The sequence below is a fragment of the Bubalus kerabau genome, chromosome 10 (genome assembly GCF_029407905.1).
Source record: "Bubalus kerabau isolate K-KA32 ecotype Philippines breed swamp buffalo chromosome 10, PCC_UOA_SB_1v2, whole genome shotgun sequence".
In the NCBI taxonomy this organism is placed as follows: Eukaryota; Metazoa; Chordata; class Mammalia; order Artiodactyla; family Bovidae; genus Bubalus; species Bubalus kerabau.
In genome coordinates this window covers 88,210,057-88,235,110 of record NC_073633.1, presented here as the reverse complement: position 1 = coordinate 88,235,110, position 25,054 = coordinate 88,210,057, and the positions used below count along the sequence as shown (strand labels likewise).

General features: G+C 43.5%; 1 protein-coding gene and 1 long non-coding RNA gene across 50 annotated transcripts in view; one reads left to right on the top strand and one right to left on the bottom strand.

Moving 5' to 3' along the window:
• The window catches only part of SIPA1L1 (signal induced proliferation associated 1 like 1), a 512,605-nt gene that overhangs the window by 46,490 nt on the left and 441,061 nt on the right, over positions 1 to 25,054 (bottom strand). For all 48 annotated transcript variants that reach the window (XM_055538504.1, XM_055538534.1, XM_055538533.1 and 45 more), the window contains 3 exons: positions 24,474 to 24,748; positions 16,086 to 16,355; positions 2,510 to 2,659 (listed from right to left, as the gene is read on the bottom strand). In XM_055538504.1, coding sequence (XP_055394479.1) covers positions 2,510 to 2,659; positions 16,086 to 16,355; positions 24,474 to 24,748 — 695 coding nt within the window. The remainder of the gene's footprint in view (positions 1 to 2,509; positions 2,660 to 16,085; positions 16,356 to 24,473; positions 24,749 to 25,054) is intronic.
• Positions 11,209 to 25,054, top strand: part of LOC129621753 (uncharacterized) — a 54,610-nt gene continuing 40,764 nt past the window's right edge. For both annotated transcript variants that reach the window (XR_008699666.1, XR_008699667.1), the window contains exons 1-2: positions 11,209 to 11,656; positions 11,755 to 11,911. This is a non-coding gene — a long non-coding RNA (uncharacterized LOC129621753). The remainder of the gene's footprint in view (positions 11,657 to 11,754; positions 11,912 to 25,054) is intronic.

Genomic DNA, 25,054 nt, shown 5'->3' with positions numbered 1-25,054 from the left:
GGCTGATACACGAAATGCATTCAATGACCAAGAACCTTCTCCCTCATGAGTCCGTCTACAGTTCCCCAGGGCAGGCTGACAGCTTTGGAATATCTTCCTTACAAGGGGCCAAACGTCTTCTCTATGATTTTTCACTTACTGATCTCAGTTACCCCTAGAGACAAGTTTAATCCCTTATTGAAGAGCGCTGGGAGAAAGCCATCGTGGCCTCCCTGACTCCCCGAGCCTGCCTGCAGGTTGCACAGCCTTGGTTACGTTTTTCACACCACGATCCTCCAGGTCCGTATCGGCCCAGTTCGCCTCTCTGCACATGCCGTTCTGCCCACATTCCTTAGGGCATGTGGCCCCAAAACACATCTCTAAGGGCGGCAGAACAGACCCTATCCTATGTCCATCTATCACTGTTGCCTTTAACTCTCTCTTATTCCCATAAGAGAAGTGCCCTTCTTCTTGTGTGCAAGAAGTGTGCAAGTGCCCTTTCCCCTTCACCCCAGGAAAGCAGTTTTATTAACTAGCCTGTGAAACTGCGCCTCTGCACTGATCTGGATGCTCTCCACATCCTTACTCCAGCAAGCGGGTGGCACACGCCACACACAAGCAGACACTGAGTCTGCTGAAGCACAGGGAGGGCGACAGAGGGGCGGATTACATTTACAGACAATCAGTGTATATGGACCTGCGGTTACTATCTCTCACCTTGGAGCTTGTCCAAGTTTAACGTTAGTGAGTTCACAGCAGACTCCATACACTCCTGCTTCACTGTCACCCTGGACCTATTTATTTTTACTGGGCTAAGTTGCAGAGTAGATCTAACAATTGTTCCCTTGGTAAGTGTGACTTCAGAATCAAACCTGGCTCGTGAGGAACACGTGTCAATCAGACTATGAATACTAAAGTCTCTTGCATCGCTGATACAGACAACAATTCACTTGGGATCTAAAGGAAAACACTGTACCAGCGTCTTCCTGTAAAGGTTCACTGCAGATAAAACTGATGTTACACAGAACAGTAAATAGTCACCAGTTAACCTTAAAAGTGATGGGGGAAACCCTCCGTACCAGCTATGGGACACTTGGTATCGAACATCAAGTCAAATAATCACCACCTTATTAAAAAAATGGGATAGCATGAACATTGGAGCCATGTTTCTACCATTAATAATCACCAAAAACTACTGTTTCAAATTACATTTTAGTATGCCTTGGGAGTACATATGAAATGTAGAGAAGAAGCAAACAGGATTTTGTTGTTGTTAGCTCATTCATATTTTATTACTGTATTAAATATACTGAAGTTGCAGTGAATTCTTACTTTTGAAGTCAAACAAGGCCATTTAAAATCTACTAATCAAAACAAAAAATAATCATTTGGGCTTGTGGTATGGGATACTACTACTACTTAACTCATAAAATCTTTTGCAGGGGCCTGCAATAAGAGCTATAATTTTTTACTAATTGTCATTGAAGTAATTAACGTAAGAAATGTACATTTTAGACACACTACCAATGGACTCCTCGGGGAGAGAGTTGGGGAGGGAAGTATGTTTTGCTGTAGTTTTTTTATTACTTACTTTCTGCTAACAAACATTTAGCAAAAACATCAACAAAATTATGCTTAACAGCTGTAAAAACCAACAAAAGACCATAGGATAAAAAAATATCCATTATGAAACTATTCTCATAAGCAGAATTGTTTTATAACATGGTAAGATCTCAAGAAAGTAAACAAATCATATGTGCATCTGTTAAAAATAATTTGGAGAAAGCTTGGAACAGAAACATCCTTTTTTTCCCCAACATGCCATTTTTGAATTTCGAGTGGTTTCAAGGTCTTCAGAGGTGTCTGGCAGGAGGCCTGTGATGGTTCTTTAACTCTCCCTCTCAGCAAAGTCGGTTTCCACGTGTCACGCGATGTTTTCTGCCAATTCCTTTCCAGCTTCAGACAAGCCAATTTTTTTCCCCTTTTTAGTAGCCTTTACAACCACATACACTTAGCTTTTTCCTTTGTAAGTCTTGTCAAAAGCAGACAGTTACTTTTGGGTGTTTATAGTGTTTTCAAATAAGATGGAGAGAAAAGCTCCCAAACAACCCACAGGCTGAAATCACAGATTTCTAGAGTGTGAGAAAAATCCTTTTAAGCTTTGGACAGAATGAACATTTTCCCTACTTTAACATCAATACAAACCCTACCCAGCACAAGCAGTATACTCCTAAGTTCACTTTGGAGGAAATTTTAAGAAGTGGCAAAATCCATACGATGAAACAAGATCAACACACACAATGGAGGAATCGATGTAATTTGATTTCTTTGCCATTGAGTCCTTAGAGACTACAAAATGATAAACTTTCTAAGAGGAGGTTGGAACTAGCCATGAAAACATTTTTTAATGCAGAGTACTAACTGTATTTCCCCTTTCGCTCTTTTGTGAACTGGGTCTGGCTGAATGGAAACTGTTTTGCACATCTGAGTTACACATGGGAGCAGAGACAGTGATGCCAACTTTACCTACCCTTCGGGCATGGACTTCTGCCTGTAGGTGCCCCCTCCAGAGCCAGTCTCGCTGGATGAAGACAGACTGCTAGGGGAGTTGCGACATGGCTGGGATCTTGCTAAAGCCATGGATGAGACCGTCACGTAGATGTCTGAACCAGGAGACAGCCTGTGTGTGCAAACAGAAAACGTAAAGTCAGCAACTCAAAGGGAAAATCCCAAGGCAATGTGATGGGTACTATCACATGAATGCGACAAATGCAGCCACTTTGTGGAGAGAGTGAAAATAAAGCCAGCTGGAAGCCCACAAAAGAAACCTCCCCATAAAACTACTCCCTTAAGGGGACAGCTGGAAAAAGGCCTTGAAGCAGGCGGGGGCGTCAAAAAATAACAGGGGGAAAAAGAGAAAACATGTATGTTTCCAAAAGCTTCCAGAATTCAAGAGCTGAAATGCTTATGCAATTTTGCAGTATGGCAGCCCAGAGAATATAAGGAGTCCCAGTGACATTAACATGGCAATTAATTCAATTTCCCCACTGGCTCTCCCAGAGTATGTAACCACAGTGAGACCGGTACATTCTTCGTATGCTTCTTTGTTTTCCAATTTTATTACTAAAGGTCTGGAATGAATATCCAGATATTGCTATTTAGTATGTATAAATTTGGTTGATAGTAGCATCACCATACAAAAACCTCCACGGAAACGTGCCTAGAACTGCAATTTGCTGAATTTCATTGGGATGACTGAGTTGATAACACAGCAGAGGTGTGCTCTGCCTAGCCCCCAATACATCTCTTTCTAAAAGTATGGGTCCCTCACCCCGCAGACTGGCTTGACGCAAAAAACAGAGCTTTGTGGTCAGGAGAGACATGATTTTTGCCCTCTACTTGCTCTATTCAAGTAGGCACTGGGGCAACTGCAGGATATTAATAAGTGAGGCTGAAGCCTGTGACAATCTGTCAGCTAAATCTTAACATCAGCTAAAACAATGATATTTTATTTCAGAAGCAAATGCTGGTCCAGATCACTGGCTCTTGTAAAGGGGCAGCAGGGCAGGTCATTTCCATTTTATAGTTGAGGGAGGGGAATCAAAGTCATTTTTTCACTAAGCCAGGCCTCTTGAATTTCTGAGTCCACTGCACTTTGCGTCAGGCTATTGCTATTCTCTAGAGAAAGATGGGTTTTCTGTGCTTAATAAGACAGCTTGCAAGGGGTCTGCAGGGTCAGATGATTTTGCACATAAAGGGGTCTTAAAGCTGAAGACAAAAGTTTTGAAGCCCTGGGACCTTCTTCACTGAAACACGGCAGTTTCCTACAGAGAACGTACCTACCTTGTGAAATAGAGCAGAGGGCTCCAGGTACAGGAAACTGACAGAAGGGATAACAGAATCACACTCAGAAGCTTTTCTAGCAGAAAAAGAATAAGGACAGATACCCCACAATATGACCCCCAAAATTGGTCTATGTCCAAGAGGCAGATCTCTCTTGGGGAGCCCCAACTCTCTCCTCAGTGACAAACTTGTTATCAGGTGTGATTCTGTTATCCCTTCTTTTCCATTAAAACATCTCCCAAATTTCTCACTGTTTATCCTGAAGTAACTGGAAAGGGACTGGAGTGGGGGGAAGAAGGGAAGGAGGAGGTTACAAAGAAGAAAACTAGAACAGCATGAACCACTTCTGCCTGAAGAGTTTGGTTTTTGGATGCACCTAATTCAGAGAAGGGCTTCCCAGGTAGCGCTAGTGGTAAAGAATCCACCTGCCAATGCAGGAGACCTAAGAGACAGGAGTTCCTTCCTTGGGTTGGGAAGATCCCCTGGAGGAGGGCATGGCAACCCACTCCAGTATTCTTGTCTGGAGAATCCCATGGACAGAGGAGCCTGGTGACTACAGTCCACGGGGTCACAAAGAGTTGGACACGACTGAAGCAACTTAGCACAATACAGAGAAACTTCAAATACAGTTTCATTTTGCTGCTGCTTTGCCTTTCTTAATGCAAAGAGGAGGTGTTACCTAAAGATGAAAAGAAGGGAGATGACAGCAGAAATGTGAACACCGTTGGGGCCAATGCAATGTCTGGGGGCCTGAAGATTTTTTAACTTTTTGGGATAAACAAGTAACACCACTGAATTATATTCATGGTAAGTGTTTTTGCTTCTATGAGGAAGTCACAACAAGATTCCACAGCCAAAGTCAAGATGTAACTTTCGTATTTATATTTAGAGCTTGCTTTTCTTACCCTGCTCTCCAAAACGTACATTAAAATATCTTATGCTACTTCTCAACCTCAGCTCTTTTATTTGGCAGATGTATCAGAAAATTCTACTTGGTTACTGGAGTTATCCCAAAGTGAAAAAATAGCATTTCCAGAAGGCCAGCATTCATTCCCAGGCCTTTTCTGCACTTATATAACTCAATAGTGGCATTGTTTTGGACTGTCCACACACACAGAACACACACACAGTAACTGATGGAATGCCACCCAAATGTTTTTATGACTCTAGATGTATGTAGGGCAGGCAAAAAAAAAAAAAAAAAAAATCAGAATTAGCCCTTATTCTGATGACTTAGTATTCTTTCCAAATACTGTGAATTTGATACCAGCTCACAAATATTACTGGAAAACAGATCTCGTTCAGGGAGTGGGAGGTTCCTGCCTGGCTGGCACTGGCAGTCTACTGCAAGAGACCACGGCTGATCATTACTGGAATTTTGGCTGGTTGCTGTCTTGATACTTTGAAAAAGAGTAACCCCCAAATTGGCTCACAGAGGAAGTCAGCATGCTAGCCTCTTGAACGTCCAAGCCCCTGCCCCCAACTCTACCTGAGGGGATCACAAGTCTTTTCTTTTGAGATAAACACAGATTTTTCTACTTTCTCTCAGTCTTAACGAGCCCCTATTAATGTCTGAATAGGTTTACAGGACTAAGATGAATATATCTGTCACTTGCTGTGACATCTTTTCGAATCAAGAAATAATCTTCTTTGAGAATGCTATGTTCACGGTTAGAAAAGAAATATCTAAAAACCTTTTTAGCATTTATTTCAGTAGATTCTCTTCCCTACATTTTTATCAATTTAGCTGAGAAATAACTAAATGTTTTTAAAGTAACCAATCTTAAATTTTCTCTATGGCTATGACTTCCCTCTGCAGAAATAAAACACTGGAGGCTTTTGGACTGTTCAAAGAATGCAGCAATTGAAAAAGTCATGATCATCAGACAGACAGACAACACTCCCATAGTCTGCAGGACTACACTCAACGCCAGCTTCCATTTACATGCAGTACATTTCACTGCAATGAAAACAGACAGTTGACTGGAATGGACATTTAGGAAGAAATGGTCCAAGATCAATATCAGTTCTTCATTTTTCCAGAAGCCTTCTCACGTCAAGATAAAAGGAAGATAAAAGGGAGAAGAGAAGCGCCAAAAAAAAAAATTCCAGCTATCTAATGAAATAACCCACATCCCACCACACCCTCCCCATGAATCAACTCACAGGACTACACATATGATGTTAATATCGATAGGCTCTTATTAAATTGATCTCTTGAGACTGTGATTTACCAATTTATGGATAAGGAACTCTCAGTATCTGCATAATTGATGCTAAATTTTTTTCCTTGCATAGTTATGTATGAGTTCAATTATGCCCCTGTTTCCTGCCTTTTACTCCAAAGGGATAGCAGTGCTTGGATGTGTCCAAGGAGATAAGGTCCTCTGTATCTCAAGTGCAAACAGCGGAATGATGGCAAGAACAACCAAGAGAGTTTCAAATAGCAGCGATGACTGACAAATTAGATATCTGAGTCCATAATTAAGCACAGCATTTTACCATAACTTAGCAATTAAAACGCTATTCACCCAGAGAACAGGATTCAGTTCAAGTCTGTCTTTAGCAATGCATATCAACCGGGATTCTTCCCAGAATTCTGTTAAAAAAAATTCTCTAAAATGATTCAACATAACATCACTTGGCTGCTGTATTCAGACTAGAGTTTGAACAAGTTGTGTTCGAATCCGAGCAACTCACCCCTCTGTCTTTTCGTCTCTTCCTAACTTTGTGAACCAGAGCTATCCCTGGCTTTCTAACCATACAATTCCTACCAGCTATTCAGACTGGACCACTGAAATCCTGTTCTGATGAGCCTCCTGGGACAAGATCAGTTTACAACCATGAGTAACTCTCGTACAGTTAGGAAAGTACCGCGGTTCATCACACTAAGATAAATGGATCATCACTTCCCAGTTGCTGGCAAGCCTTCAGAGGTTCACAGACCAGCACATATCGTGGGTGCCTCCTGAGATGAGTCAATTTTATATCTAAGGGTGACTCTACAGAACAGAAGATAAAAACGGACTGCAGACAGCACCAGCTACGTCATTTGTGGGGCCCAGTGCAAATGAAATTCAGGTCTCCTTGTTCAAACATACTAAAACTTTCAAGACAGCAACAGCAGAGCATTAAACCCAGCATGGACCCTTCTAAGTGTGGGGCCCTGTGCACATACGTGAAGCTGCCCCTGATTGCATGTGGCTGGGCCCCCTTAGCGTGTAAACATGAATGCATTTATCTAGCAAGTATTTCTTTTTTTTTTTTTTAAGACTTAGTTTTTTTTTTTAATGATATATTTTTAGTAGTGAAAGTCACTCAGTTGTGTCTGACTCTTTGCAACCCCATGGACTATATATATAGTCCACAGAATTCTCCAGACCAGAATACCGGAGTGGGTAGCCTTTCCCTTGTCCAGGGGATCTTCCCAACCCAGAAGTTGAACCCAGGTCTCCTGCATTGCAGTCAGATTCTTTACCAGCTGAGCCACAAGGGAAACCCAAGAATACTGGAGTGGGTAGTCTATCCCTTCTCCAGGGGATCTTCCCAACCCAGGGGTTGAACCCAGGTCTCCTGCACTGCAGCCAGATTCTTTACCAGCTGAGCCACAAGGGAAACCCAAGAATACTGGAGTGGGTAGTCTATCCCTTCTCCAGGGGATCTTCCCAACCCAGGAATCAAACCAGGGTCTCCTGCACTACAAGGTGGATTCTTTACCAACTGAGCTATGAATGCTTTACATGAAATGCATGTTAATAATCTACAACAAAATTAACTTCTATTAGTTTACAAATACTGGTGATTACTCATTTCACTCATTCTCTTTGTCACTTTTTACTAATTCTCACTTTCAAACTTGCCAAGTATTTCTTCAGCACCACCTATATACGGTGGTAGATTTCATTCTTGGGACATGGTGGCTAAGACAGGGGCTCTGATGGTGCTAACATCAGCTTCACCACAAACCAGCCAGGACCCTGCACAAATGATTTCATCTCTCAATCCCCGGGCATTCTTATCTGTAAAAGGAGTAAACAGCAACCAACTTACTGGGTGGCTGGGCGGATCAACTGAGAAAACTCAACATGAGGGACTTGGATCAGAGCGTGGCACAGAATATAAGCTCAGTAAAAAAACAGCTGCCTATAGCTCTTAAGCAAAATGCAAGTAGAATGTTATTGTCACGAGGGCAGTTCAAACTGAATGCAGAGGCAGCTCAGGCAGGTTAGAGGTCAGATCCTATGGGAAAAGCAAGCTTTGTGAGGAAATGCACTTGAGATTCATTTTGTAGGAAACAAAGGATTTCTACAGAAGTCAAGAGTTAGGACACAGAACAGGAGGGCGTATGTGGCCGCCACAGCAGTATCTTTGGCTGGAACACTTGACCCGGGTAGGATATTGGTGCAGGCTGTGACCAGGAGGACAAATGTGTCCGGTAGGGTGGGCCCACGTTTGGTAAACTGAGGGAGCACAAACTTCATCTATTAGACAACAAGGCAGCCTAGAAGGTTCTGCAGCAAAGCAGTAGTATGGTCAGAGCTGGCCCTGTAGCCCCTGAGATGGCGGGCAATGACCAAATACTGTCCTTTATTTTTTGCCAAGGCCCAGGAGAACTGATGAAATGGGCCTAAAATTAATGAGATTTCCATATAGAAAGAATCAACAGATTCTTTCTGATTCACCACAATTCACCACACAGATTCACCACAAATACTAGCCTCTTTAATTTTAATTGGTTCTTCCCTTCACTGATGTTCAAATACTTCATGAAGAGAGTCACAACCAAATCCTTTGGTGAGAAGAAGTTAAGTGGTCTCCTGGAGCATGCTAGGCTTTTAAAAACTGGAAGAAACTAAAAATAAACTCAATCCCATTGCATTACACAAAAAAAGCGATGCAGAAGCCAAAATACAGCATGCGGTGATGGCCTCTGTGCTGGTGGTTGCTGGTGTGCACCTTCCTCAAGGGGTCTCCAAGACCCCCACCCGGTCTGTACAACTGCCCTAAGCTTCTCTGTTCACGCTCACTCAGTCATGTCTGACTCTCTGCGACCCCACTGGCTGTGGTCCACCAGGCTCCTTTGTCCATGGAATTTTCCATGTAAGAATACTGGAATGGCCAATATTTTAACACCAGGTGGATGGCAGACTGCCACTTTCTCACCACACTGAGGGATCTCCATGAGTGGAGGCAGACCTTGGCCAGACTGGCCATTATCCCAGGTTCCCAACAAGATGCTTATGGGAAAATGTCACACTGATGACCGTGGGGGTGCGTCTAGGCAGCTCACCTGTATTCAGTATCACTAATTTCCAAATTTTTTACATGTGCGGTGCAACTGACAAATTTTAAAGAAAAATGTCAGTGGTTTCAGATATAAGGGAGCAGGATACACTTTTTTCACCCCTGAGAGTTATTTAATTCCTGATGGTAAATCTGTCTGTATGGGTTATGTGCCCTCATTGGACAAAGGGCCTAGGACTCCTGCTGCCTTCTCACAAGGCAGGACACAGGTCACATCTGGCTTCTGGGAAGGCCTGCCCCTTGTCAGGTGTGGGGGGTGGACAAGGGGTGCTTCTGGAGGAAGCCTCGGGGCCACGATGGGCCCTTCAGATCCTTCCCATAAGGTGTGAGCAGGCCAGGCCTCCCTGGGTGGCTCCTAAGGCAGAACTCCCTTAAAAGAGATAAGAGGGCAAGATCCCACCTCCGGACACATTCAGAAGAACAACTCTCTGACACAGAACAATACGCCCACGGCTCACCTCACTGCTCTTCCCAGAGAACACCACTTTTTTCAAGCTCATCTCTCAGGCTATTCCAACTCACCAGATGGTTTTTGCAGCATTTCCTTCCACAACTGCACAGTTCGCCACGGTTGTTCCCAGCACAGCAGGCCTCCTGAACTCATCCTCTGTCTCACCGAGGTTAACTGGTGCTGAAGACGGCACAACCCACTCCTTGGAAACACATTGACTCACCACATGCACCGCCTGGACGCAGGCCAATCTGCAGACTGACTCAGGAGCCCGGTGTGGCCAGCTCTACCCTCACCCCTAAGTCCCCAACTGGAGCTAGAGCCCCCTTTCAACCCCAGGCAGCTGTGTTTAGAAGAGCACCCACAAAACGACACCAAGGAAGACAGCAACTACCACTTTCTAAGACTCACTATGTGCCGGGCCCGTCCGACGAGCTCAGATTGAACAGAGTAACTATAGTACCTCAGCTTTATAGTACCCTGGGTTTGTTCCCTGGGTCACTCTACGGTTTGTAAAAGAAAGGGAGCCGGGAGGGGTGCCAGGCTCAGGCCACTGCGTCCCTTTCCTGAATGCTTGAATAGAAAACACCTTCATACTCTAATCTCAAAGTGCATGAGTGTGTGCTAAGTTGCTTCAGTCGTGTCTGGCTCTTTGGGACTCCATGCGCTATAGACCGCCAGGCTCCTCTGTTGATGGGATTCTCCAGGCAAGAATACTGGAGTGGGTTGCCATGCCCTCCTCCAAGGGATGTTTCTGACCCAGAAATCGAATCTGCATCTCTCGGGTCTCCAGCATTGGCAGATGGGTTCTTTACCACGCGCGCCACCCGGAAAGCCCTTTCTAAAAGTGTGAACTTGCAAATCATCTAAAGTGTCGCCAGTGTGGATGCCAGAGTGCACTCACTCCTTTGAAGAGCTGGGGCAAAGGAGGGTTAAGAGCCTGGTGAGTTTAGGTTGAGTACAGCTAGTTCTCTGCTTTCTACCTTATCTTGGCTGACAAATAAAATGGCCGTAATTCAGCTCCAACCTAATTGAAACCAATGATAGGAAATTCCATCAAGAACAACTCACATTTTACTTTGAGTCAACAGTAGACAGCTTTACTCACAATATAACTTTTATACCAGTATTCTAAACTTAGTCAATAAAAAGCAAAAATTCTACTTAAATCTAAGCTTCAGTTCTCTGGCTTTATCAGATTGTAGTGTTTCACTTTTACCTGCTTTTTAACTTTATAAAAATAAACTGATTCACCCAAGTGTGCATTAGTGGATGAATGGATAAACAACGTGGTACACACAATGGAATATTACTCCGTCTTGAAAAGGGGAAAGGTTATGGACTTAACGTGCCCCTCCCCCCACCCGCATGCACGTGTGCTCAGTCGTGTCTGACTCTTTGCCCACCAGGCTCCTCAGTCCATGGGATTCTCCAGGCAAGAACACTGGAGTGGGTTGCCATGCCCTCCTCCAGGGAATCTTCTTGACCCAGGAATCAAACCTCTGTCTCCTGCAGCTTCTGCACTGGCAGGTGGATTCCTTACCACTGTGCTACCCGGGGATCCTCCCACCCTCACTCCTCATCGAATTCATGTGTTGAGATCCTAACCCCAGTGTAGTGACATTAGGAGGTGGGGCCTTTGGGAGGTAATTAGGTTAAGATGAGGTCATAAGGGTGGAGCCCCCATGATGCAATTAGTGCCCTTATAAGAGGAGCAAGAAACCAGAGCTTCCTCTCTCTGTCATGTGAGGACACAGCAAGAAGGTGCTTTTTACAAGCCAAGAAGAGGGCCCTCACCAATAACCACACCTTTTGGAACCTTGATTTTGGAATTTCCAGACTCCACAAGTAAATGTCTGTTGTATAAGCCACAGAATCTATGGTATTTTGTTACAGTAGCCTGAGTTAATAAGCAAGAAGGAAAACTCAACATATGCTACAACATGAATGAAGCCTGAATACATTATGCTAAAGTGAAATAAACCAATCCCAAAAGGACAAACAGTGGATGATTCCACTAACGTAAATCTTCTATTTATGTGAGGTACCAAGATAGTCAAATTCACAGAAAGTAGAATGGTAAGGGCCTAGGGGTGGGGGAAGGGGAGTTTTTGTTTAATGGATACTGAAACAGAAATAGAAGAACTATTTGCGTTTGTTTCAACAATATTCTCTAGGCATGATCTTCAAGCCCTGCATGGTGCAGACATCTGCAGAGGAGGGTATTAGGGAGGCTGCAAGCATAGCCAGCTGTAACTCTGTTTACAAAGCAACACTCTATCCAGCTGCTGAAAGCTAAATGCAGTGGAAAAACAGGGAGACGATGGCATCCAGGTAAAATGCAAAAGGAGCATTGGTTCAGTATGATCTGACATTAAATATTTATAGAAAGCTTGGCAATACTTCATCTACAAAAAGGAGAAAGGAGAATTATTTTATATGCCAACATGCCTGTTGTTTATGCAAAGCCCCTGAAATACTTAAGCTTTTCTGAGCACATTAACACAGATCAGGGTTTTATTACTAATCCCATATTATGTTTAAACACAGTGATGTGTTAAGTTCAGTGTGCCACAGCCAGCTAACTTAATTTCAGCATTATCCTTACACTCAAGATGAATTTGAGGCCAAAACAGAGATGGCACCATATCACCTGTTTTTGTTAAATATTAATTTTGTCAATTCTTGATGCTTTTGAATTGTGGTGCTGGAGAAGACTCTTGACAGTCCCTTGGACAGCAAGGAAATCAAAACAGCCAATTCTAAAGGAGATCAACCATGAATATTCATTGGAAGGACTGATGCTGAGGCTCCAATACTTTGGCCACCTGATGCAAGGAGCCAACTCAGTGGAAAAGACCCTGATGCTGGCAAAGATTGAGGGCAGGAGAAGGGGCAGCAGAGGAGGAGATAGTTGGATGTCATCATCAACTCAATGGACATAAGTCTGAGCAAACTTGGAGTTGGTGATGGACGCTGAAGCCTGGCATGCTACATACAGTCCATGGGGTCAAAAAGAATCAGACACAATTTAGCTACTGAACAAAAATAAGAATTCTGTCAATAAGAACTTCTCCCACAAATACCATAAAATTCTATACTTGAAAGGCCACCTAGATAGCATAAAGCTCTTGTATTTAAACCAAATCTAATCAGACTTTATTCTACTTAGATGGCAAATGGGTCATCTACTCCTATTGTATCAGTTTCTCTAATCAATGTATAGAGAGCAAAATTCAGTTAAATAATTCTTGTTACAAACTCCAAATACCAACACCTTTGAGTCTGTCATAAAAATTGTAAAAAATGATAATCTGTTCCACAAGTATTTTTTTTTTAATTGTTTCTAATGACCTTTAAGTCTGGGAACTTACATACAATTCAAGAAAACTATGCTTCTACAAGCAGTAAATTAAGTTTCTACAAGCAGTATATTCAGTTTTCATTTAAAATGAATTGTGCTGTGTCCAGTCATGGTGAACGAAGTAGGCAGATTTGTGTAGCATGTGCAGAGTAGGCTTGAGGTGGCTGTACACTTCATCCTAAATAAGCTGGTTCTCTACAGTTTAATACAACTTGCCTGACCTGGGGGAGAAAAAAAAAAATGAAACCAACCAACCATGTAAAGGCAATACAGCTGACCCTTGAACAATATGGGTTTGAACTGCATAGGTTCACTTTTACAGGAAATTTTTTTCAATACATATACTACTATGTTCATGACCTGCGGACCTGCCGAGGATGTGAGGGCTAATTACAGGACTTGAATAGCTGCAGGTTTTGGTATCCAGGGAGGTTCTGGAACCAATCCTATACTGATACCAAGGAACCATCCTTTAGTCTCAGTATCAGGCTTATGCCACTATTGGTAAGGTAAGATTCAAGGAATGGCAGACTGTGGCATCAGTTTTGACCACTTGTGACTCATCCGAAAGGTCCGTGTCACTCTACAGGTGGGCCAGGTACAAAGGCAGATGGTACCCAGGGGCAGGGCTGGGATGAAGGGGGAGAGTCAGATGGGGAGGTATGGCTAGCCAGGAGCATCACGTCCATGTTGCAGTAAGGTAATTTGTTCTCAGTAGAACTAGGAAGGGAATGCTTACATTTTTTAGTTTTATTTTACTATGTTTCATGGAGGAAATGATATTCTCAGGTCTATTTTATGACTCTAGGTCTTAATGGAGGACTTGGGAAGTATTCCCGGTGAACATCAGGAGTCTACTGAATACTCATTCGGCAAACAGTAGCAATATAAAGTTTCTCAAATAATACCTTCTATGTATGCCTCAAAGTTAAAACTTAAATAAGAAATACTGCTTTACTCAAAGTTAGGAATGATGGGATAGGACATCAAACTCTTACATTTTTACAAGAGAAGAACAGCCATCTAATTCCACACCCTTTAAAATGAAGAGGAGACAAATAATCTGAAAACTTAGAGCTCAGCGTTTGCAAACCCTCCATCGTTAGATCTGAAACCTAGTCCAGTGTCTTAAAGGACATGTGACACTAAGAGGACTTGGCAAAGGTTAAATTTTCCAAAAACCACTGGTAGCCTCACTTCTGCCACTTTCTTCTTACGCCCTGGAGAGCCACAGGGCGATTATTGCAGTCTTACAGGGACAGCATGAGAATTCCCTATCCTTTGGGTAGAGTTATGGGAAAGGTGCACACAAACACCCACAGAAAGAACATCTATAAATGGAGTGATGCATTCTATAGCACTTGCCTGCATCCTAAGAAGATAATAAGCTACAAAAAATATTTTCACTTTCAGAGGTCAGAACATTCAGCCATAAGCTTTAGTTTCTGTTGCAGAAATTAAATTCAACATGGCATCAAAATACATTCTGCTATTTTATTATATGGAATATCATAGAAAGTAACGTGAAACTGATTTCACTCATAAAACCCTGATGATTGTCTTGGAAAGAAAGAAAATAGCATTGAGGGGAACAAAAGGTCCTTCTCTAAACAACGGTTTCCTAGGTTCATCTTTCAAAATGTGGGCCAAATCATGAGTTCCAGCTAACACACACCTCAGAGGGAGCCAAGTTTGGAATGTGCAGAACAAAGAATTCATTCAGCGATCGCTTGGATGCTTTTCCTTCCCGAAAATAATGAAAGCAAGAGGAGTCCAGATGGGAATGTAGCCACTCTGGGAGAGGAATCTTTTATTGAGATAAATAGCAAGGCTCTGTAAATAAATCCCCAGGATTACATGAGGAATTTTAGAAAGACAACTATGGTTTTTTTGGTTGTCTGTTTTGATCAGATTATTTCTACATGGTATTCTAGTATTTCTGAAATAGTTAAGTGACAATGTTTTATGTCTTTTAAGATAAAAGACATCACAGTGTGGTTTTGAAAATCAACTTTCTGCTCTCAGTCTGAACCAATGACTTCTGAAGCATCGCTGGGATGTTTTCCTTGGCGCCCTGTTCTGGCTGGAGTCAGGCTCACATTTTGGCTCCATAGGGACCTTTCTTCTTCCCACAGCAGCTTCTGGAACAGAGACTTCTCCCTGCCAGCTCTGAGGGTTCCTGATCCCCTCTGTAGTGTGGGGACCACAAAAACATGCAGAGATGTGATCCAGTCAAGCACAATCATGGGGAAACGGCAGTGCATGCACAGACAGAAGCCAGCTTCTTCTAGCAGAGGACTAGCAGGTCACCAAGCTAAACTGCAGTTGAGGCGATCTGGAGTATCTGAATTTATAGTACAATGACTTAAAATTATACAGTCCATGTGTATTCACATTTTAAGAGTACCTATTCTATTTTAATGTTTGCCCTAGGTTCTTATTTCACGGTGCTGCATTTTATAGTGAATTGGAGACAAAAATGCTAGGGCGTCTTGGTTAAGAAAGAATTAACCAGTTATGATTTGTGAGGGAATCTGCTGTGACTTTCCATTTAACAAGCAACCTTGGTCTGTTCCTTTCTAGGATCCCTCAATCCCCAGCTCCTGTTAATTACTTTACTCAGGGCTGAGTGTTCTAACATCCACTATTTTCTTCTGCATTCAGAGCAGTGGAAAGTATGTTTGTACTATACTAGCAGCTTGCCCTTCTCACAATTCTTTATAACAAAGTAACACAAACACAGACACTCAACCAAAAACCTTCACTGTTGCTACAATCATATCACTAATCCCCTACAAGTCAAAGACTGTCAAAGATGATGATATGGTCAATGTCACCTCAAAGAGACTGCCAAGTTCTAGTTCATAAGTGTGCAATGATGATTTCCGTTGGTATCACAGCAAAATGAAAGAGCACAGCCTAGATGCCATTACACAGGGCCGAATGCTTTGCTGGAACACATCTTCATTTATCCTGTTGGCTTCGGAACGCTACCATGCTTTGAAGACCACTAGTGCATGCATCTCAGTTTTAATTTTTGATTTCTAGTAAAATACGGGTAGCTCAAAATCACTGGTACTCTGGGCCTGGAGATATTTAAATCTGGGGCAGAGATTCAGGGCACACCTAGGAAGACACACTCACCGCCTCTCCAGCGGGCGCCCATCGCTAGAGATGCTGCGGGGGATGTTGGCGGCTCTTTCCGGAGGAGGCATCTTCCCGTCCGCCTTCCCGGCGTTCAGCCTCGAGGTCATGGGACTTTGCACCTGGGACGGGACTTGAGGTGAATGAGGCCCCTTGTTGGCATTCCTCTGCCACTTGTTGTTATTTCGAAAGGGAAACTTGAATTCGTAGGAAACCCCTTCGTTCATTTTGTACTCCATCACTGGCATGCGGTAGGTCTCAGAGCAACTCCTAGGGCGAGGGCACAGAGAGAAGAAACGTCAACATCGCTTCTGCTTGTTGGCAGAACCACACAGATTCTCACCAACAGTTAAAACGTGGCAAACGCCTCATTTCCGGTTTCAAACCATCTTTCAACCATGAGGCCCTACAATCATTTTCCTTTCAAAAACCAGAATCCTCGTAAGCATTATACCCGTATTTTCCTTTGCTCAGTTCCAAATACTGGACCTGAGGTATGGAATCTTAGACAGACCTATGGTCACCCTGGTAGGGGTGGGGGTGCGGGTGGAGCAGGGCTAGAGTCAGCACTGAGACGTGGGGAGGGACGGTGCCGGGACAGTATCTGGGGGGAGCAGACCTCTAAGATGGGGCCTCGCAGGAAACAGGCGGCTTTCCATCCTTAATCACAAGGAAGCTTTAGATCCTTCCCTTATGATTAAGGATCGAAAAGGGTTTTGAATTTCTTGGAATCCCGACAGTCAAAAATAAGCAGGGAGAAATCTTGAAATCCAAACTGAGAGCCAAATTTAGCTCAGGAGGAGAAAAAAAAAGTGCAAGTTATTGAAATTAGCAATTATCAAATCAAAAATTATCAAATTGCTGGGGAACAAAGCATACTCTAAAATCAGGCCTCCCTCCCACCCCCCTGAAAGCCAAAAATCTCTCATAGCAGGGCCGTCCCCAGGCAGCAGACTGAGTGAAATGAATGGCAGGCACACAAGTGTTTCCCATCATTTACCCTCTTTTTGTGCCATCACCCCAACCCCCAAACCTTAAGAAAGGAGGAACCCATTTTCTAGTCCCTTTCCCCAAACAACCAAGGAAGGTTCAATCCATTACTGACTTGACTGATAGGCAAATTACTGGGAAAAAAAATCTATTCTCACCAAAGCATTAACTCAAACTGTGCATTTGAATTTCATCACTAAGTGAAAAAAAAAAAAGACTTTTTCTTAAAGACATTTTGAAGATTGAGAAGCATGTGGAAAAATCTTGAAAGGAAAGGTTAAGAGTAATAGCAAAACAGTCCTTTAAGAGGAAATTTAGAGGCAGCATAAGCAAAGTCCAGACCAGCACTGTCCAACAGAAATACAGCATGAGCCACCAACAGAAGCCATGTATGTAATTTTTAAATATCCAGCAGACACATTACAAAAGCAAAATGAAACAGGTGAAGTCAATTCAAGAATACATTTTATTTGCCAAATATCAAAATGAATCCGCCACAGGTATACATGTGTTCCCCATCCTGAATTTGGCAAAACTAATACAATTATGTAAAGTTTAAAAATAAAATAAAAAAAAAAAAAAAAAAAGAATACATTTTATTTAACTCAATATATCCAAAATGCTATCATTTCAACAAGCGATCAATAAATCAGTATTTAAAAAATTAATGAGACATTTTACATCCTTGTAAATTTGGAGTGTATTTTACACTTAAGAGCACAGCTCCTCTGGGACCAGCCACATTACAATGGTTCTGCAGCCACAGGCGACTCACGACTCTTGTACTGGACATGCACGTCCAAAGAGCCTCCAGCTGAAGGCCTGGTTTTGATCTGGGGAAGGGGCTCTTGTGGGTGGGAAAGTGAGCTTGATGGAACGGTCCCCTCTTCTCATGACCTTGCCTGTGTATTTCAGGGTAAGACTACCAACAACCACAAATGTGTTCTCCCTCATCCCCATGACAGCTGCAGGTTTTGAAAAGCACTGCTTCTGGAGCACATGGATTTGCTGGGGTCCTTGGGTCCACCAGCTTCCCTGGTGGCTCAGAGGGTAAAGTGTCTGCCTGCAATGCAGGAGACCCAGGTTCAATCCCTGGGTCAGGAAGATCTCCCGGAGAAGGAAACGGCAACCCACTCCAGTACTCTTGCCTGGAAAATCCCATGGATGGAGAAGCCTGGTGGGCTACGGCCCATGGGGTTGCAAAGAGTCGGACATGACTGAGAGACGTCACTTTGCCCTCTTCAGCCTCAGCCCAAGCCTCCAACGGGCATCTCTGCTTAGAGCTTCTTTGCCACTCCCTCCAACTCCCACCAAAGCCTAGGTCAACCCTAATCCGACCCTTTGCCCAAGACTCTGCTGTGCCCCTTTTATGCTTGGATGACAATGGCTTTTGAACTTTCTGGACCACAATCTGGGTGAAAAGTACATTTTACACTGTGATACAGCACAACCATAAATACACACAACCCTCCTCTGATAGCTTCCATTCTGCTACATTCCATGTTAATCCGTTTCATTAAAGAAAGAAATACACTGGATACAACCTCCTAAACGGATTTCATGATCTATTTAAGAGCTATGCCCTGCAGTTTGCAGAACACTGTATGGCCACTTGACATTACTTTCAGAAGTTACTGACTTCTTACATAATGAACCCTTTTCTCTGAAATGAGGGATTATCACCTTAGGCTCTGATAGAGTATCCAGCTTTGATTCAATATTTCTGACAAAAATATGCCATTGCCATGTGGTTGGCTGTTAACACAGGTGCTACTGTAGTATATATGAATCTTTCATTTTTGATGGTACATTATCTAGGATTCTGGATCAGGAAATATAATGCAAGAATGTTGTAGCTTGCCAAAAAAATATTAACACAAATTTATGATAATACATGGAAAAGTTTCTCTCCACCTCAAAATCATGGTGAGCTTTGCTTCTCCTCTGCGATGGTCTATTTAACTTATTAACTCAATGGACCATACCATCTACGCCCCATTCTGTTGGCTGCTAGGAACCAACACAAGTACAGAATATGTACTGAACTTTACCAGGTATCCTGGGGTATTAACTTTTCAAAAATTTTCCCCTAGGCCATGTTTTCAATTTACCTTCCCCGTTTCCCTACCCCCCTTCCACACATACACAGAGATCCCCTCACTGAATTTTAATTCTATAGCTTCATAGGCTGATTGCAGCCCATACTGCATCAGGATAGAAAAGTAAGTAAATAAATAAAATAGAAACAATAACAACATAATACCAAATAGACAATATCAGCTTTGGGGCCATAGTTTCTTTGTAAAATGAAAGACTTGCAATTCATAACTACTCTATTTTCTTCTAGTTGAAGTACTCTTTAAGCTGCATCACATTTAAAACTAAAACTGGTCAAAAGATCCCACTAAGCCGGAGATTTTTGTCTTCTCTATAGTCTGTATTTCATCCCTACCGCTCTTAGCATACCACTAGAAACCTTCTGCATATTCCATAATTATAGAATTAAGTATGATAAGGCCAAAGCAGGGAGAGAAGATGCATTTACAGAGACTGAAAAGCACAGACTACACAGTGCTAAACCCTTGCCATCCTGCCACTTCTGACTGCCCTCCATGCGGCAGGCCACCACTAGCTTCTGCTCCCTTACTCATCTCTGGAAGATATAAGAATGATTTACGGAATCCAGAAGTGGGCAGTACACTGAAGGACAAAGATAAAAAGCTGGCTTTTCATGACATGTATGAAAATTCACAAAGGGATTTGTGTTGTATTACTCCAAGTAAAATCTGGCGTTGAACAACAAAAACTCTTGATGCTTACAGCTCATGACTGACTAAAACTAATCTGGCTCTGCTATAATAACTGAACAGAACATCACAATACTGGACTCTTGAGTCAGAAAAGTTTGGTGCTTGGGGACAGCTATGTCTCTAATAAACCATGTGATTTTGGCTTGGGGAAAAAAAAACAATTTCTTTGAACCAAAGTTCCTCGTCTAAAAAAACCAGAGACTTGAACCAGATGGTTTCTAACAGCCCTTCTCACTCTAAAGCAGGATGCTGCTGCACTTTGCAATACTTGTTTTTTTAAAAGGAGGAAAAAACCTTTGCAATCGATTCTTACTTAAAAAATAATTTGGTTCCTTTAGGTAACTTGTTTTTAGCTTTTCCACTTGAATGGCCCTTGATTGCTTTCCTCAGGGAACTATATACTCAATTATTTTGTAGTAACCTATAAGGGAAAAGAATCTGAAAAAGAATATGAATCATGGGGCTGTACATCTGAAAATAACACTCAATGTAAATCAACCATGCTGCTGCTGCTAAGTCGCTTCAGTTGTGTCCGACTCTGTGCGACCCCATAGACGGCAGCCCACCAGGCTCCCCCATCCCTGGGATTCTCCAGGCAAGAACACTGGAGTGGGTTGCCATTTCCTTCTCCAATGCATGAAAGTGAAAAGTGAAAGGGAAGTCGCTCAGTCGTGTCCGACTCTTAGCAACCCCATGGACTGCAGCCTACCAGGCTCCTCCGTCCATGGGATTTTCCAGGCAAGAGTACTATATTTCAATTAAAAAAATAAATCCAAAGGCTGGTGGCCCTCAGCAGAATGAAGGCCCACCACTCCCATGCAATACCATTCAGAGCATCACAACTGAATCCCCTATCTAGGTATTTCTCATCTTGCCACAAGAATGACTGCTCAAGTCAGCGGTCACGGACACCAAGACATACATCTGGTTATACATTCCCACTGGTGATGGACAGGGTGGGGGGCCCCTCCAGCAGTGCGACATCTCACCCCCTGGGGGGAGCCTTCCGGTGAAGTCCCCAGCTAAATCCCAAACATGTTTCTGCCAGGACTGCTTCCATCATGCCCTCACCCTAGTTGCCCACGTTCACTCTGCAGTTACTAAACCTCTGCAACCCTCATTCTGCTCACAGTTTCAAAGGAAATGAGGCTGCCATGACGACTTTAAAAAAAATCCCGTACATAGTAGGGCCTCAGGAACTTTGCTTTACTTCCCCTGTCCCATCTTCTCTTTAATACACTTTCCTATGGGAGAAATCATGGAGGGTCTGCTTATTTCCTGAGGACAGGAAGAAGAGTTGGACTTTATAGGTGTTGCTGAAGAACCATTTTATTGTTGTTAAACTGGCCTTTTCATTGAAAAACAAAAAACGTTGCCTTTCTAAAACTAGTGATGCCTCCATGTGAGCATACATGGATGTTGGTGATTATAGACAATCCCCATGTTGGAGCTGGGCCCTGTGACCCTCGGGTCCAGGGGACCCTGAGAAACACGCAGCTGGGAAGGGAGGGCAGTGTGTTTCCAGGAGGCCTGCTCTTTCTGGCCTTGGAGCAGCAGCACAAGTTGACAGAGGGGAGAGTGACTAGTCAAAGAGCAGAGTCATTAGCTGTGAGCAAAACAGTCGTGGGAGTGTGAAGTGCGGAGGAGAAGGGAAAAAAGTGACAAGAGCATTATCTTATTTTGCTGAAAATTGTAGCAAGGTGTTAATGCTTCAGCTGTTCCTTTGAAGTTGTCTCTAAGGGAGGGAAGGGGAGAGTGGGCTTCTGGTCCTCCGGAGGCATACAGGGCATCATTTCAGACCCACCTAGGTCAGTCGTGGCGTCTCAGGTGGGAACTCTAGTGAAAGGGCCAGAGTGCATCTCTGAGGCCCGCGGGGCTGTGCAGTGCGCTAAGCAGCCCCCCATCCCACACCTTCACGGGGGCAGGTTCCTAACACTCTTCTGTCCCATCACTGCCGGCTCCACGGCTACTAGAGGATGACAGTGATGCTCCAGAAGCCGTAAGGGGAGATGAAGGAAAATACAGCTCATCCACAAAGGCTGTGCTGGAGCCGGTCGGCCTTTATTTGCAGGATCAGACTCCTGAGCATCTATCCTGGGTGTGCATTCAGGGGTGACATATTGGTCGCTTGAAATCGGCCACAGTGGGAATATCTGCACCATGGGAATCAGCAAATACTACAAACCAAGGTTCTTTTCCCCAGAAAGCCAGTTTACCAGCATATCCCTGCTTCCAGTGATACATAGGGAAAGGATTTCTGTCCCAAGCATACAAAGCTAAGAGTCTGGATTCTCAAGTTAGACCTGGATTTGCCAGATAAGGCTGGGGAGTTACTAACCTTTCTGACTGTGGGTTTCCTTTAACTAGGAGTAATATTAGTACTATTACTTCACAGGGTTGTTACATGGATTAAATTTGCTAATCCATATAAAAGTGCTTTTTTCCAGGGCCTGACAACATTAAGGTAATAACTCAGCAAATATTACTTGTTTTTACCAATACACCACAGCAAACGTATCTAGTCTAGTATTTTGCTGTAGACAAACCACCTCCTGTCATGGATCCATCTTTCTAGTAACTACTATTCACAGTTCAATGTCAGTAATGTTGCCCATTCCATCCCATTTCCTCTCACATACACATGTATTTCCCCCTCCCCATGAATTGAAGAGCCTAGAAACACGGGGAAAGACCCCTGAGCAGATAGATGGTGCCTGACGATCAACAGGCTTCCTTTTGAGGAGATCAGTTCTTAGACTGTCCTTAGACTGTTACTTCATGTAACTTGAAGGCTGTCAAGTTACATGAAAAGTGAAAGGCGCTCAGTCGTGTCTGACTCTTTGTGACCCCATGAACTATATATAGTCCTAGGAATTCTCCAGGCCAGGATACTAGAGTGGGTAACTGTTCCTTTCTCCAGGGGATCTTCCCAACCCAGGTCTCCCGCATTGCAGATGGATTCTTTACCAACAGAACCACCAGGGAAGCCTAAGAATACTGGAGTAGGTAGCCTATCACGTCTCCAGCGGATCTTCCCGACCCAGGAATCGAACTGGGGTCTCCTGGCATTGTAGGTGGATTCTTTACCGGCTGAGCTACCAGGAAAGCTCAGGCAAGTTACATAGCTTGGTTATTTTCTCCAGTTTATAAGTGCCTGTTTAGACATATAGACTATTACATAGACAATTCACAGGAGAGACTATGGGATGGAAAACAGTCCAAAGAAAGAGAAAGAGGATCACAGAGCACTTGGAGAGAGCTCCAAGGACCCGGTTGCCTTTCCAATAGCACTCAAGAGTCATTCTTGAATTACAGTTAAGCAAAATACTTAACATTAATACTATGTGCTTGAGCAAATGAAAGTAGTTTCAGAATAAACCCTCCCTGCCCTTGAAATAGCTAAAACAAAATGTTCTGGATAAAATTTTGGTTTCCAGGGAAATCCAGTCATCAGAAAGGGAGCAGTTCTTAAAACTATGAGAGAAGGAGATTTTCACCACATTCTGACATCGGCACATCCACCTAGGAGATACGCAGTACTAAACACTATGCTGAGCACAGTCTGGTCTGTAACACTTGGTCTGAAGAACTGAAATACACCGATACTGCCATTGCTGCTTTCTTTTTAAAGGGCACAAGTAACCCATCCTAACTACACATTCTACCATCTGACATTCATGAATCTATAAAAGCTCAGGTGCAGGACTGGTCATGTTTTTTTACGGAAAATAACATAAGAATATTGTCTTGGCCTTAGGAAGCCTAAGCATTAACTGCCAAAACTTAAGAGAAACTCTTAGAAAATAACGGGTTTAAACCAAATTAACGGATTGGGGAAAAAAAAAAAACATCAAAACCACTAGCAAAAATAGCATGTGCATGCTCAAAGGAGAAAAGAAACAGTTGATTAAATCTGTTCCATCAGGAAATCTCCCCAGAGACAGAGAAATAAAATTTTCAACAGTGCTGCAGGCTTGGCAGAAGCTGGGAGGGGCGGGGAGCTCCTGGGCTCCCCTATGTAAAGTCGGGGAACTACACTGCCCCGGCATTACGAGCAGGACTAGCTTGTCTGAAGTTGATTTCTGACACATGCGGATGCACTTAACAAAAAGCTTGGGAAGTCACATTCAGCCCTCCAGGCTGAGACAGCAGGGGTGAAAAACAGTACTTCAAGAGTTCTGGACAGCGACTGGCTACAAATGGGAGATGCAGGAGAATCAGGGTCACGGAACACAAAAGCAAAGCGTTTGACACTTGGTCATGCTGAGTGTCTCTTAACATCAAATATTCCATGTTTCTCAGCTACTGGTGCAAGATGTTTAAAGGGGATATTTACCAGACTTCTCTGTCTATGATGGTGACTTTATATACCCAGAGACGTAAATCCTGGGAATGGTCCAAGCTGGTGATTCTTTCCAGCTGCTGTTGCCACATGCTGAAAGGGAGCTGTATCCTGAGTCAGACCTTCTGTGGAGGGAACTTTCAGCATTGCCTGTAACCGAGCGCTCTTCACACGCCCCCTTACACTCCCACCTAGGTGGGGAATGTTCTCCATGGTACATCAATGGCCCTGGACTCTCAGACCTACCTCCGCGGGGTGCAGTCGTCATGTGGGGGGATGATGACGACCTTCACTGTGACCGATGTTCTCAGGAGGTCGATCATCTGCTCATGGCTCAGAGTGGCCACGGCCACCTTGCAGATCTCCACCAGCCGGCTGCCCTGCCTCAGCCCTGCCTGCCAGGCATAGCCGTAGGGCTCCACATCTGCCACGATGCCCTCGTAGTTGACGTGGAACCCAAGCTGTCCCAGCCCATTCCTTCGCAGGGTCATCTCCACCGATTCACAGCCTTTTGACACGAACTAGACAAAGACACAAAAGACATCACAGTCTGATGAACCCACTAAGGTCTTTAGTGGTATGCGTGGCCAGCAGGGTTATTTTTGAATACCCTAATGCCAGCTGAAGAGCAGGCTGGTTATTTTGCCTTCACTAATCTCCATTCATTAGGCCCAAAGGAACACACTTGTGTCCAAAGAATTCAATGGCTTCTCTGAAGTTACAAGGAAACCTCTAACAGAGACCTACAGGGAGCTGGCAGTGAAGAAAAATGGGCGTTCTGCTATTCATTTTGCCCTTAAGACATTCAAAGCAGCAGATACTCAATC